We start from the raw sequence: 14,112 nt of genomic DNA, 5'->3' as shown, positions 1-14,112 counted from the left end.
AGGAGGTAGATGGTGACAGGACAGAGCCCTGGGGCACACCTGTGTCTGAAGTATTTCAACTACCCCTCCCATTCATCTGTTATTATCATTTGTACAAAGAGATGCAACACTTAGAGTCTAGGTGTTGCATCTGTTTTTATTCTCTCTATTCTCTACGTCTCAGAGAAAAGAACGACCATTTGGGGGCTTGTTCATCACCGTGGCTGAGGTCTCCAAGGCAGTTTTTAACCCACTGGATGACCTCTGTTCAGAGTGCTTTTAGACTGTGGATGTCGTAGGGTTGTTGTGGTTGACAGGCTTCTTCAGCGTCTTATGGGGGTTGAGGACAGTTCCATGAAGACTGGCACACCAGGAATATTTTAACTATGGAAGATCAAACTCCACAGGACAACTGGGAAGGTCTATTCTAGGGTACAGAGCGGAGAGTCTGGCAGATAGATGCATTCCAGTTGTTTGAAGAGTATGGGCTTCATGACCCACTGTGATGTCCAGGTCCCACTGGAGTTCATCACAGCTGTGATGAAGACTTGCATGGTTCATGGTTCTCAATCAAAAACACATGAATAGTCCAGGATGGATGTGAATGAGTGAACTACATGGAGAAGTTTAAGTATCCTGCAGACCCAGGACAGGCTGGAGGGTTTACATATCTTGGGTTCTGACAACACCTTGGTGCCCCACCAGAGGAGCTGAGGGAGGTGTAGGTGGAGGGAGATCTGGTCTTCCATGCTTAGACCATCAGACTGAACTGCTCCTTCAATAACACATATGATCCATGAGCATGAAAAAATGACTTTAAATCACCCCAAAGAGTTTTATCTTCATTTTGTCAACTGTTGTGATCCACAGACTGTGTTTTGAATTGTGTTTTTTAAAACTACTCTGATAAGAAACCTCTGAATTATGATAAATGAACAAGAAATGTTTATGATGGCTGACTGGAACATCCTCTCATTTCTGTCTTGTCTTTCTACTCATTTAGAGAATTTAGGCGCATGTCAACAGAAGCTGAAGTCTAAACTGAAGCAGAGGTTTCGCTGTGTGTCTGAAGGAGTGGCCGATGAAGAAGAAAAACCAAAGATCCTTCTGGATCAGATCTTCACAGAGCTCTACATCACAGAGGGAGGAGCTACTGAGGTCAACGATGAACATGAGGTCAGACAGATTGAAGCAGCGTCCAGGAAACCAGACAGACCCCAAACAGCCATCACATGTAATGACATCTTTAAAACACCACCTGACAGAGACGAACCAATCAGAAGAGTGCTGACAAAGGGTGTGGCCGGCATCGGGAAGACAGTCTTAACACAGAAGTTCAGTCTGGACTGGGCTGAAGACAAAGCCAACCAGGACATCCATTTCATATTTCCATTCACCTTCAGAGAGCTCAATGAGCTGAAACAGGAGTTCAGCTTGGTGGAACTGGTTCATTATTTTTTTAATGAAACAGAAGAAGCAGGAATCTGCAGCTTCAAAGACCACCAGGTGGTGTTCATCTTAGACGGTCTGGATGAGTGTCGACCTCCTCTAGACTTCAACAACACTCAGATCCTGACTGATGTGACAGAGTCCAGCTCAGTGGATGTGCTGCTGATGAACCTCATGAGGGGGAACCTGCTTCCCTCTGCTCACCTCTGGATAACCACACGACCTGCAGCAGCCAATCAGATCCCTGCTCAGTGGGTGGACATGGTGACAGAGATCAGAGGGTTCACTGACCCACAGAAGGAGGAGTACTTCAGGAAGAGGTTCACAGATGAAGAACAAGCCAACACAATCATCTTCCACATCAAGACATCACGAAGCGTCCACAACATGTGTCACATCCCAGTCTTCTGCTGGATCACAGCCAATGTTCTGGAGAATGTGTTGAAGACCATGGATGAAGGAGAAGAACTGCCCAAGACCCTGACTGAGATGTACATCCACTTCCTGGTGGTTCAGGCCAAACTGAAGAATGTCAAGTACGATGGAAGATCTGACACAGATCCACACTGGACTCCAGAGACCAGGAAGATGATTGAGTCTCTGGGAAAACTGGCCTTTGAGCAGCTGAAGAAAGGAAACCTGATCTTCTATGAAAAAGACCTGACAGAGTGTGGCATCGATATCAGCTCAGCCTTAGTGCACTCAGGAGTGTTCAAACAGGTCTTCAAAAAAGAGAGAGGGGGGTACCGCAACAAGGTGTTCTGCTTCGTCCATCTGAGTTTTCATGAGTTTCTGGCTGCTCTTCATGTTCATCAGACCTTTGTCAACTCTGGAGTCAATCTGCTGTCAGAAGAAACATGGAGGTCTAAACTGTTCAGAAGAAAACCTAAACTAAGACACCTCCACCAGACCGCTGTGGACCAGGCCTTACAGAGTCCAAATGGACACCTGGACCTGTTCCTCCGCTTCCTCCTGGGTCTGTCACTAGAGACCAATCAGAGTCTCATACAAGATCTGCTGACACAGACAGGAAGTGGCTCAGAAACCAAAAAGAAAACAGTTGAGTACATCAAGAAGAAGATCAGTGAGAATCTGTCTGTAGAGAGAAGCATCAACCTGTTCCACTGTCTGAATGAACTGGAGGATCGATCTCTGGTGGATCAGATCCCACAGTACCTGAGATCAGGACGTCTGTCCACAGATCGACTGTCTCCTGCTCAGTGGTCAGCTCTGGTCTTCATCTTATTGTCATCAGAGAAAGACCTGGATGTGTTTGACCTGAAGAAATACTCTGCTTCAGAGGAGGTTCTTCTGAGGCTGCTGCCCGTGGTCAAAGCCTCCAACAGAGCTGTGTACGATAAATAAGCAGTTCCAGATAATACAGCATCTAATGTGAAAGAATTTGTACAAACTGGACACAAAATCTGTTTGTATTTGTTTGTGTCTTCAGGTTGACAGACTGTGGTCTCTCACAGAGAAGTTGTGAACCTTTGTCCTCAGTCCTCAGCTCCCAGTCTTCTAGTCTGAGACATTTGGACATGAGTAACAATAACCTGGGGGATTCAGGAGTGAAGGTGTTGTCTGCTGGACTGGAGAGTCCCAACTGTCACCTGGAGATTCTCGGGTCACTTTCACCACAGACTTTAATTTAAGCTGATTGTACAACTAAAGCAGTCACATAAAAATTCTAATTATTTGTGTGAAACCTTCTGTTTCCAGGCTGTCAGGTTGTCAGATCACAGAGGAAGGCTGTTCTTCTCTGGTCTCAGCGCTGAGGTCCAATCCATCCCATCTAAGAGAGTTAGACCTGAGCCACAACTATCCAGGAGACTCAGCAGTGAAGCTACTAGAGGATCCATGTTTGAAACTGGACACTCTCAGGTATGGACAGAACCCTGGTCAGTGTCAGTCCATTGCATCTTCATCAGTTCTGTGGGTGGATTACACAGCCCTGGAGAACAGAAGAGTCCAGTATACACTATAAACCTGTCCAGTATCTGATGGGATGACTTCTGTGAAACACTGATGAACTGGACACAACATGTGTCTGTATTTGTTTGTGTCTTCAGGTTGGTACGCTGTGGTCTCTCAGAGAGAAGTTGTGAACCTTTGTTCTCAGTCCTCAGCTCCCAGTCTTCTAGTCTGAGACATCTAGACCTGAGTCACAATGACCTGGGGGATTCAGGAGAGAAGGTGTTGTCTGCTGGACTGGAGAGTCCAAACTGTCACCTGGAGACTCTCAGGTCAGTGACATATTTGTAAAGAATGTTTTAGGTTAGAGTTCAGTTTAATCAAACTGCAAAAATTTAGCATCCATCCATAGAACCTCCCACTCAACCTTACTGTCATGGGTGACCCTGCTTGGAGCTAAACCTCCAGACAACTTCACACTTAGGGTGTATTCACACCTGCCTTGTTTGGTTCATTTAAAACGAAGCAGAGTTCGCTTGCTCCCTTGGTTCGGACCTTTTTGGGCTGGTGTGAATAAAAACCACCAAACTCTGTTCCAGACCAAACAAGTGGACCAAGACCCAGCTGAAGAGGTGGTCTCAGTGCGGTACCATACGAACCCTTGTGCGGTTCGTTTGAGGTGTGAAAGCAGCCTGGACCCGATCCAACACAGTAGGTTTTTAGCTTACCGGCCGATAGGCTGTAAGCTATTGTCGTCATGTGGCCTCCGGTGTCAGTGTCGTCGTCATCTGTCGTCTGTCACAAAACTTTCAATCGTCTTCTTCTCCGAAACTCCAGTTCTGATTGACTTCAAACTTGGTATACAGCTTCTTTATGAAGATGTCAACAAAAGCTAGTGAAATTATTTGGATCTGGATCTGATTCTGGATTTGGTGCGACTTTGAAAAATGTCCCCATTATAAGAGATCGGAAGTGCCGGTAAGCTGCAGGGCCATTGGTCCTATTTTTTCTGTAGTATGTGTAATAGTTACATAGTACCTCTATGGTGTTCTATAGTACTGCTACCATCCCTGTATAATACTTCTATGATGTTTTTCTCCCTGTAGTGGTCCTGTAGTACAATCTCATATTGCTATAGTAAAATGTTTGAAAATATAAGATTACAGTATTTGTGGAATCTCTATAATATTACAAGAATAAAATGTCCCAAAATACAATAAGATTCTTGCAATACTCTATACTACTTTTTCCTAAGGGTATTTTTGATATTTGTTTTTTTTTCCCTCTAGTGTAAATGGTGCATTATTAGTTCCTATTGTCACTGTAGAAAGGCAGAGGTCAAAGGTCAAAGCCAGTATCATTTTGCTTTCTGCTCTTGGTCATTGAGCTTCAGTGTGGGTGTGGGTTGGATTCAGTGTTTCTGCAAAACAGGAACATGTGGACATTTCATTTTCAGAACTCCAGTTAGATTTGTCTGTTTTGCTTGAAAAGAAAAATAATCAGCGACTTCATCAGCTCCAGCAAACTGTACCTGAGTTCAGGAATTATGTCCCTGGAAAACTGAACGCTGATATAGGATAGATCCACATAGGTCAGCAGTACGGAGCACTAATGCTTTAGGAGAACAGTCTGTGATATACCAGCAGAGTTCACACTACAGACCTGTTACGTCTGTGAATCAGACCAACAGTCACATGATGTCCACATGAGCTCTGTCCTCTGTAGACGTCTGTCTGTGTCTGCGTCATTGATAAATGAATTCTACAATATTGTGAACCTGACGTTGCATCAAATGCTCTGACTGCTCAAACATTTGTGCAAACGTCTGCATCTGTAAAAACCAGATCGCTATGATGAAAACAAAAACAGCTAAATGTCCATGATTCTGTCCTTTGACTTTGGACTGAGCGCTTTAATGGACACTGCTCATTTCTGTCCAGTGGATGAACCACCTCAGCACACCTGGTTTTGTTTACAGATTTTGGTCCACTTACAAAAATGTACAATGTGAAAGCGAACTGCACCAAAATTAAAAAAAAAAAAAAAAAAAAGTTAATAAAATTTGGTCCGGCCCAAAGCTAGTGGACAATCGGACTTTCCTGGTGTGAATACACTCTTAGTGTAATTGGGATACAATAGGTGGTGACCTCCAGAGAACAGTTTGTACCACAGAAGAGTACGAGTTAAATCTACACAAGAAATGGTCCATATTCAGAACCTGATGTAATGACTCCTTTCCTTTTGTAAAAGGTCTGAACTTCACAGGTGGATTCTGTGCCCTTATGTATGTAGAGTTTATGAGTGTGTAGAGTTTCTTTTTTCATATTTTAGTTTTCTTACAATATTTATTATTTTCTTTTTAGAATTTACTAGAGAGTCAACATATACCACCAAGAATTTGTTGTATTTGTTTACATACTTGGCAGAGGCTGAGCTAGACATTTTTATTGTCCGTCATTTTGTTGGACAGGGTGTAACAGGCTAAGTACAAAGGCTGAACCCAAAAGCAAGACCACAAAACAGAAGTGAAGTTGAGTGTTTTTATTAAACACTTTAACAAATGGAAAAACACAACACCGAATAATTAATAACTCTGTGAAGCCACTGATTCTGGGGGTTGACATCTGGGCTGCAAGTGGAAACAGCTGGCGACCAGCGTGGCCGAGCCATGAAAACCCCAACGGAACCCCAACTAGGGACAAACAAAGGGAGGTCAAAAAACAGGCCAGGTCATACACGGAGAAGCAGACAGTAAGGCAACGGTACATGAGGGACAGGCAAAAACTCACGGTCAGTAATCCAGGCGAATGGTCGAAGCACAGGTAAGCGGTGGAGGCTGAGGTATCAGGTGCAGCCAGGTGAGCCCCAAGTCAATGTTCCAGCCCCCCTCCCCCGGGGCCCCCCGGCCCAGACAACATCCAGGAAACAGGGGTGTGGGAAGACCCCCCTCCCCCTCGCCTCCCCACCTATCAGTGTTTTGAAGTGTGAGGTGTGTATGCAAGCGGTTAAAACTGAGGAGCAGAACTGCGCACCACGGAGGGCGCCACCACACAGGCAGCCCCACACACCGGCACGGCACCGCCCACCAGGTGCCACGCAGCCCACCCCCCAAAAGTGAATGTGTGGTGTTAGTTTAGTTTAGTTTAGTTTAGTTTAGTTTAGTTTATTTGAAAGGGGACAATGCAGTTTCATAAAACACATGGTTACACATGGTTAAAAAAAGCCAGAATTAGCCAGAAGGCTATTGTTCATCTGTAGTCCCCTGGCCAAGTTTTAAACAGGCAGTAAAAAAACATTTACAGGAGAAAGACATGGTTAGACACTTGATAGAGTAACAAATAACATCTACATAACAGACTGTTAAAGGAGCACAAAACACACAATACCTGTACAAGATACATATTCAAACACTTACTATACAATTAAAAAAGAATAAAACATCACAACATATCACAATATCAAAACATCACAACAGGCTTGTCTTTTAGTGTTGGCAGCTATAGGTGTTAATACGCCACATTTTCAATTTTTTTGTGAAGGCCTTGTATGTTGTGAGCAGTTGAACCTCCTCAGGTACTGAGTTCCACTCACTAGCACTCCTCACTGACCAGGCTGCCTGACTGACAGTGCTCCTACGCAGAGGAAGGACACAGTCACCTCTGACAGAGCCTCCAGTGACACGCTCACAGCTGTTTCTTTGGCTGATGAACTCTGCCAGAGGATCTGGAGCCAAATCATGCAATACTTTATAAACCAAACTTAAATCTGCAAATGTAAAGAGACTGTCCCAGTTCAAAAGTCTGTATTTTTGAAAAATTGCACAATGAGGATAGTGCCTCGGTTTTGTATCCATAACTTTAATTGCTTGTTTGTACAAAACTTCCAATGGTTGTTTTGCACTCTGACCAGCCTGGGACCAGCTGGTTAGGCAATAGTTGAAGTGACTGAGAATCACTGAATGTAAGTACATTTTTGCTGCTTCAGTTGACATTTCATTTCGAATTGCACAAAAATTTGTGAGATTTAACTTGATTTTTTTACACAATTTGGCAATATGGGCTTTAAAGGAAAGCTGTGAATCTGTTACTAACCCAAGATATTTATATTGGCTGAAAATTTGTATTTTCCCTCCATTGACATGTATGTCGGGGTCAGGTGATGCTCTATTTATTTTAGTGAAATACATGCCTACAGTTTTAGACACGTTTAACTGTAGACAGCAGTCCTGCAGCCAAGTTGTAACACAGGACATTGTTTTACTGAGTGTAGCAGCAACAGTATCTTTGGAACAACCATGAACAAAGACAACTGTGTCGTCTGCATACATTAAGCCTTCAGCATCAGGACAAACAGTAGGCAGGTCGTTGATATAAAGACTAAATAAAAGGGGGCCTATTATAGATCCCTGTTGGTGTTGCTGTTGGTTCTATACAGGTGCTGTTGGTTCTATACAGGTTCTGTTGGTTCTATACAGGTGCTGCTGGTTCTATACAGGTTCTGTTGGTTCTATACAGGTACTGTTTGTTCTATACAGGTGTTGTTGGTTCTATACTGGTGCTGTTGGTTCTATACAGGTGCTGTTGGTTCTATACAGGTGCTGCTGGTTCTATACAGGTTCTGTTGGTTCTATACAGGTGCTGCTGGTTCTATACAGGTTCTGTTGGTTCTATACAGGTACTGTTTGTTCTATACAGGTGTTGTTGGTTCTATACTGGTGCTGTTGGTTCTATACAGGTGCTGTTGGTTCTATACAGGTGCTGTTGGTTCTATACTGGTGCTGTTGGTTCTTTACAGGTGCTGTTGGTTCTATACAGGTGCTGTTGGTTCTATACAGGTGCTGTTGGTTCTATACTGGTGCTGTTGGTTCTTTACAGGTGCTGCTGGTTCTATACAGGTGTTGTTGGTTCTATACTGGTGCTGTTGGTTCTATACTGGTGCTGTTGGTTCTTTACAGGTGCTGCTGGTTCTATACAGGTGCTGTTGGTTCTACACAGGTGTTGTTGGTTCTATACTGGTGCTGTTGGTTCTATACAGGTGCTGTTGGTTCTATACAGGTGCTGTTGGTTCTATACTGGTGCTGTTGGTTCTTTACAGGTGCTGCTGGTTCTATACTGGTGCTGTTGGTTCTTTACAGGTGCTGCTGGTTCTATACAGGTGTTGTTGGTTCTATACAGGTGCTGTTGGTTCTATACAGGTGCTGTTGGTTCTATACTGGTGCTGTTGGTTCTATACAGGTGCTGCTGGTTCTATACAGGTGTTGTTGGTTCTTTACAGCTGCTTGGTGTGAAGCTGAGAGAGATGCAGGTGGAGTCATGGATGGTCTCCTGGATCACGGACTACCTGACCTGCAGACCACAGTATGTGAGACTGCAGAACTGTGTCTCAGGAAAGGTCCTGTGCAACACTGGAGCACCACAAGGGACTGTTCTGTCCCCCTTCCTCTTCACTCTGTTCACATCAGACTTCCAATACAACTCAGACACCTGCTTTCTTCAGAAATTTTCTGACGACTCAGCAGTTGTCGGTTGTATCAGAGGAGAGGAGGAGGGGGAGTACAGGGGCCTGGTTAAGGACTTTGTGGACTGGTGTGACCTCAACCACCTCCAACTGAACATTTCCAAGACCAAGGAAATGGTTTTGGACTTTAGAAGGAAGAGGTCCAGACTGGTGCCAGTCACCATTCATGACACAGAGGTTGAAGCTGTCTCCAGTTCCAGGTACCTTGGAGTCCAACTGGACAACAAGTTGGACTGGTCCTGTCATATGGAGACTCTGCACAAGAAGGGGCAAAGTAGACTTTATTTCCTACGGAGATTCAAGTCTTTCAAGATCTCCAAGCCTCTTCTGTGCAGTTTCTACCAGACTGTGGTGGCTGGTGCCCTTTTTTTTGGTGTGGTGTGTTGGGGAGAGGGAGCTGGCATTTCTGACAGAAACAGACTGAACAAACTCATTAAGAAAGCGAGCTCCATCATTGGGACTGGACTGGAAACAGTTCAGCAGGTGGCTGGGGTGAGAATGCTCAGGAAACTGGACTCTATTCTGAAGAACGCATCTCACCCATTGCACCATCTTGAGGTGTTCAGAGAGAGCACCTTCAGCCACAGACTGATCCCCCCTCGGTCAAAGACTGAACGCAGTAGGAGGTCCTTCCTGCCGGCTGCTATTAGACTTTTTAATATCGCTGTGCGATAAATTATTATTGTATGCTGTGCATACTTAGGTGTGTTAGGTGTTTTCAGGTTATTGTATTATATACATTACTTGTATTGTACATATATATATAGATATATATATCTTCTATTCTGTTTATTATTTATTTGTTCCATTGATGACTGTTTGTGGGATGTTCATGCGATGGGTCAGAGTGTTTTTCTTCTTGTACTGCTGCTGTTGTAACAAAGCAATTTCCTGCAAAGGATCAATAAAGTATCTATCTATGTATCTACAGGTGCTGTTGGTTCTATACAGGTGTTGTTGGTTCTATACTGGTGTTGTTGGTTCTATACAGGTGTTGTTGGTTCTATACTGGTGTTGTTGGTTCTATACTGGTGTTGTTGGTTCTATACAGGTGTTGTTGGTTCTATACTGGTGTTGTTGGTTCTATACAGGTGCTGTTGGTTCTATACTGGTGTTGTTGGTTCTATACTGGTGTTGTTGGTTCTATACTGGTGTTGTTGGTTCTATACTGGTGTTGTTGGTTCTATACAGGTGTTGTTGGTTCTATACTGGTGTTGTTGGTTCTATACTGGTGTTGTTGGTTCTATACAGGTGTTGTTGGTTCTATACTGGTGTTGTTGGTTCTATACTGGTGTTGTTGGTTCTATACAGGTGCTGTTGGTTCTATACAGGTGCTGTTGGTTCTATACAGGTGTTGTTGGTTCTTTACAGGTGTTGTTGGTTCTATACAGGTGCTGTTGGTTCTATACTGGTGTCGTTGGTTCTATACAGGTGTTGTTGGTTCTTTACAGGTGTTGTTGGTTCTATACAGGTGCTGTTGGTTCTATACTGGTGTCGTTGGTTCTATACAGGTGTTGTTGGTTCTTTACAGGTGTTGTTGGTTCTATACAGGTGCTGTTGGTTCTATACTGGTGTTGTTGGTTCTATACAGGTGTTGTTGGTTCTATACTGGTGTTGTTGGTTCTATACTGGTGTTGTTGGTTCTATACAGGTGTTGTTGGTTCTATACTGGTGTTGTTGGTTCTATACTGGTGTTGTTGGTTCTATACAGGTGCTGTTGGTTCTATACAGGTGCTGTTGGTTCTATACAGGTGTTGTTGGTTCTTTACAGGTGTTGTTGGTTCTATACAGGTGCTGTTGGTTCTATACTGGTGTCGTTGGTTCTATACAGGTGTTGTTGGTTCTTTACAGGTGTTGTTGGTTCTATACAGGTGTTGTTGGTTCTATACTGGTGTCGTTGGTTCTATACAGGTGTTGTTGGTTCTTTACAGGTGCTGTTGGTTCTATACAGGTGTTGTTGGTTCTATACAGGTGTTGTTGGTTCTATACAGGTGCTGTTGGTTCTATACAGGTGCTGTTGGTTCTATACTGGTGCTGTTGGTTCTATACAGGTGCTGCTGGTTCTATACAGGTGTTGTTGGTTCTTTACAGCTGCTTGGTGTGAAGCTGAGAGAGATGCAGGTGGAGTCATGGATGGTCTCCTGGATCACGGACTACCTGACCTGCAGACCACAGTATGTGAGACTGCAGAACTGTGTCTCAGGAAAGGTCCTGTGCAACACTGGAGCACCACAAGGGACTGTTCTGTCCCCCTTCCTCTTCACTCTGTTCACATCAGACTTCCAATACAACTCAGACACCTGCTTTCTTCAGAAATTTTCTGACGACTCAGCAGTTGTCGGTTGTATCAGAGGAGAGGAGGAGGGGGAGTACAGGGGCCTGGTTAAGGACTTTGTGGACTGGTGTGACCTCAACCACCTCCAACTGAACATTTCCAAGACCAAGGAAATGGTTTTGGACTTTAGAAGGAAGAGGTCCAGACTGGTGCCAGTCACCATTCATGACACAGAGGTTGAAGCTGTCTCCAGTTCCAGGTACCTTGGAGTCCAACTGGACAACAAGTTGGACTGGTCCTGTCATATGGAGACTCTGCACAAGAAGGGGCAAAGTAGACTTTATTTCCTACGGAGATTCAAGTCTTTCAAGATCTCCAAGCCTCTTCTGTGCAGTTTCTACCAGACTGTGGTGGCTGGTGCCCTTTTTTTTGGTGTGGTGTGTTGGGGAGAGGGAGCTGGCATTTCTGACAGAAACAGACTGAACAAACTCATTAAGAAAGCGAGCTCCATCATTGGGACTGGACTGGAAACAGTTCAGCAGGTGGCTGGGGTGAGAATGCTCAGGAAACTGGACTCTATTCTGAAGAACGCATCTCACCCATTGCACCATCTTGAGGTGTTCAGAGAGAGCACCTTCAGCCACAGACTGATCCCCCCTCGGTCCAGGACTGAACGCAGTAGGAGGTCCTTCCTGCCGGCTGCTATTAGACTTTTTAATATCGCTGTGCGATAAATTATTATTGTATGCTGTGCATACTTAGGTGTGTTAGGTGTTTTCAGGTTATTGTATTATATACATTACTTGTATTGTACATATATATATAGATATATATATCTTCTATTCTGTTTATTATTTATTTGTTCCATTGATGACTGTTTGTGGGATGTTCATGCGATGGGTCAGAGTGTTTTTCTTCTTGTACTGCTGCTGTTGTAACAAAGCAATTTCCTGCAAAGGATCAATAAAGTATCTATCTATGTATCTACAGGTGCTGTTGGTTCTATACAGGTGTTGTTGGTTCTATACTGGTGTTGTTGGTTCTATACAGGTGTTGTTGGTTCTATACTGGTGTTGTTGGTTCTATACTGGTGTTGTTGGTTCTATACAGGTGTTGTTGGTTCTATACTGGTGTTGTTGGTTCTATACAGGTGCTGTTGGTTCTATACTGGTGTTGTTGGTTCTATACTGGTGTTGTTGGTTCTATACTGGTGTTGTTGGTTCTATACTGGTGTTGTTGGTTCTATACAGGTGTTGTTGGTTCTATACTGGTGTTGTTGGTTCTATACTGGTGTTGTTGGTTCTATACAGGTGTTGTTGGTTCTATACTGGTGTTGTTGGTTCTATACTGGTGTTGTTGGTTCTATACAGGTGCTGTTGGTTCTATACAGGTGCTGTTGGTTCTATACAGGTGTTGTTGGTTCTTTACAGGTGTTGTTGGTTCTATACAGGTGCTGTTGGTTCTATACTGGTGTCGTTGGTTCTATACAGGTGTTGTTGGTTCTTTACAGGTGTTGTTGGTTCTATACAGGTGCTGTTGGTTCTATACTGGTGTCGTTGGTTCTATACAGGTGCTGTTGGTTCTATACTGGTGTCGTTGGTTCTATACAGGTGTTGTTGGTTCTTTACAGGTGTTGTTGGTTCTATACAGGTGCTGTTGGTTCTATACTGGTGTCGTTGGTTCTATACAGGTGTTGTTGGTTCTTTACAGGTGTTGTTGGTTCTATACAGGTGCTGTTGGTTCTATACTGGTGTTGTTGGTTCTATACAGGTGTTGTTGGTTCTATACTGGTGTTGTTGGTTCTATACTGGTGTTGTTGGTTCTATACAGGTGTTGTTGGTTCTATACTGGTGTTGTTGGTTCTATACTGGTGTTGTTGGTTCTATACAGGTGCTGTTGGTTCTATACAGGTGCTGTTGGTTCTATACAGGTGTTGTTGGTTCTTTACAGGTGTTGTTGGTTCTATACAGGTGCTGTTGGTTCTATACTGGTGTCGTTGGTTCTATACAGGTGTTGTTGGTTCTTTACAGGTGTTGTTGGTTCTATACAGGTGTTGTTGGTTCTATACTGGTGTCGTTGGTTCTATACAGGTGTTGTTGGTTCTTTACAGGTGTTGTTGGTTCTATACAGGTGTTGTTGGTTCTATACTGGTGTCGTTGGTTCTTTACAGGTGTTGTTGGTTCTATACAGGTGCTGTTGGTTCTATACAGGTGTTGTTGGTTCTATACTGGTGTCGTTGGTTCTATACAGGTGTTGTTGGTTCTATGCAGGTGTTGTTGGTTCTATACAGGTGTTGTTGGTTCTTTACAGGTGTTGTTGGTTCTATACAGGTGCTGTTGGTTCTATACTGGTGTTGTTGGTTCTATACAGGTGTTGTTGGTTCTATGCAGGTGTTGTTGGTTCTATACAGGTGTTGTTGGTTCTATACAGGTGCTGTTGGTTCTATACAGGTGTTGTTGGTTCTTTACAGGTGTTGTTGGTTCTATACAGGTGCTGTTGGTTCTATACTGGTGTCGTTGGTTCTATACAGGTGTTGTTGGTTCTTTACAGGTGTTGTTGGTTCTATACAGGTGTTGTTGGTTCTATACTGGTGTCGTTGGTTCTTTACAGGTGTTGTTGGTTCTATACAGGTGCTGTTGGTTCTATACAGGTGTTGTTGGTTCTATACTGGTGTCGTTGGTTCTATACAGGTGTTGTTGGTTCTATGCAGGTGTTGTTGGTTCTATACAGGTGTTGTTGGTTCTTTACAGGTGTTGTTGGTTCTATACAGGTGCTGTTGGTTCTATACTGGTGTTGTTGGTTCTATACAGGTGTTGTTGGTTCTATGCAGGTGTTGTTGGTTCTATACTGGTGTTGTTGGTTCTTTACTGGTGTTGTTGGTTCTTTACAGGTGCTGTTGGTTCTATACAGGCTCTGTTGGTTCTATACAAGTGCTACTGGTTCTATACAGGTGTTGTTGGTTCTATACAGGTGTTGCTGGT

At 43.7% G+C, this 14,112-nt stretch overlaps 1 protein-coding gene across 10 annotated transcripts in view; it reads left to right on the top strand.

Moving 5' to 3' along the window:
* Positions 1-14,112, top strand: part of LOC115410286 (NACHT, LRR and PYD domains-containing protein 3-like) — a 41,842-nt gene that overhangs the window by 13,851 nt on the left and 13,879 nt on the right. For 9 of the 10 annotated variants that reach the window (XM_030121879.1, XM_030121875.1, XM_030121882.1 and 6 more), the window contains exons 3-6: positions 983-2,780; positions 2,879-3,052; positions 3,148-3,309; positions 3,498-3,671. In XM_030121879.1, coding sequence (XP_029977739.1) covers positions 983-2,780; positions 2,879-3,052; positions 3,148-3,309; positions 3,498-3,671 — 2,308 coding nt within the window. The remainder of the gene's footprint in view (positions 1-982; positions 2,781-2,878; positions 3,053-3,147; positions 3,310-3,497; positions 3,672-14,112) is intronic. The other variant, XM_030121873.1, reaches the window with a different exon arrangement.

This window comes from Sphaeramia orbicularis, chromosome 19 (genome assembly GCF_902148855.1).
Source record: "Sphaeramia orbicularis chromosome 19, fSphaOr1.1, whole genome shotgun sequence".
NCBI classification, from domain to species: Eukaryota; Metazoa; Chordata; class Actinopteri; order Kurtiformes; family Apogonidae; genus Sphaeramia; species Sphaeramia orbicularis.
This window is presented reverse-complemented; position numbering and strand designations above follow the sequence as displayed.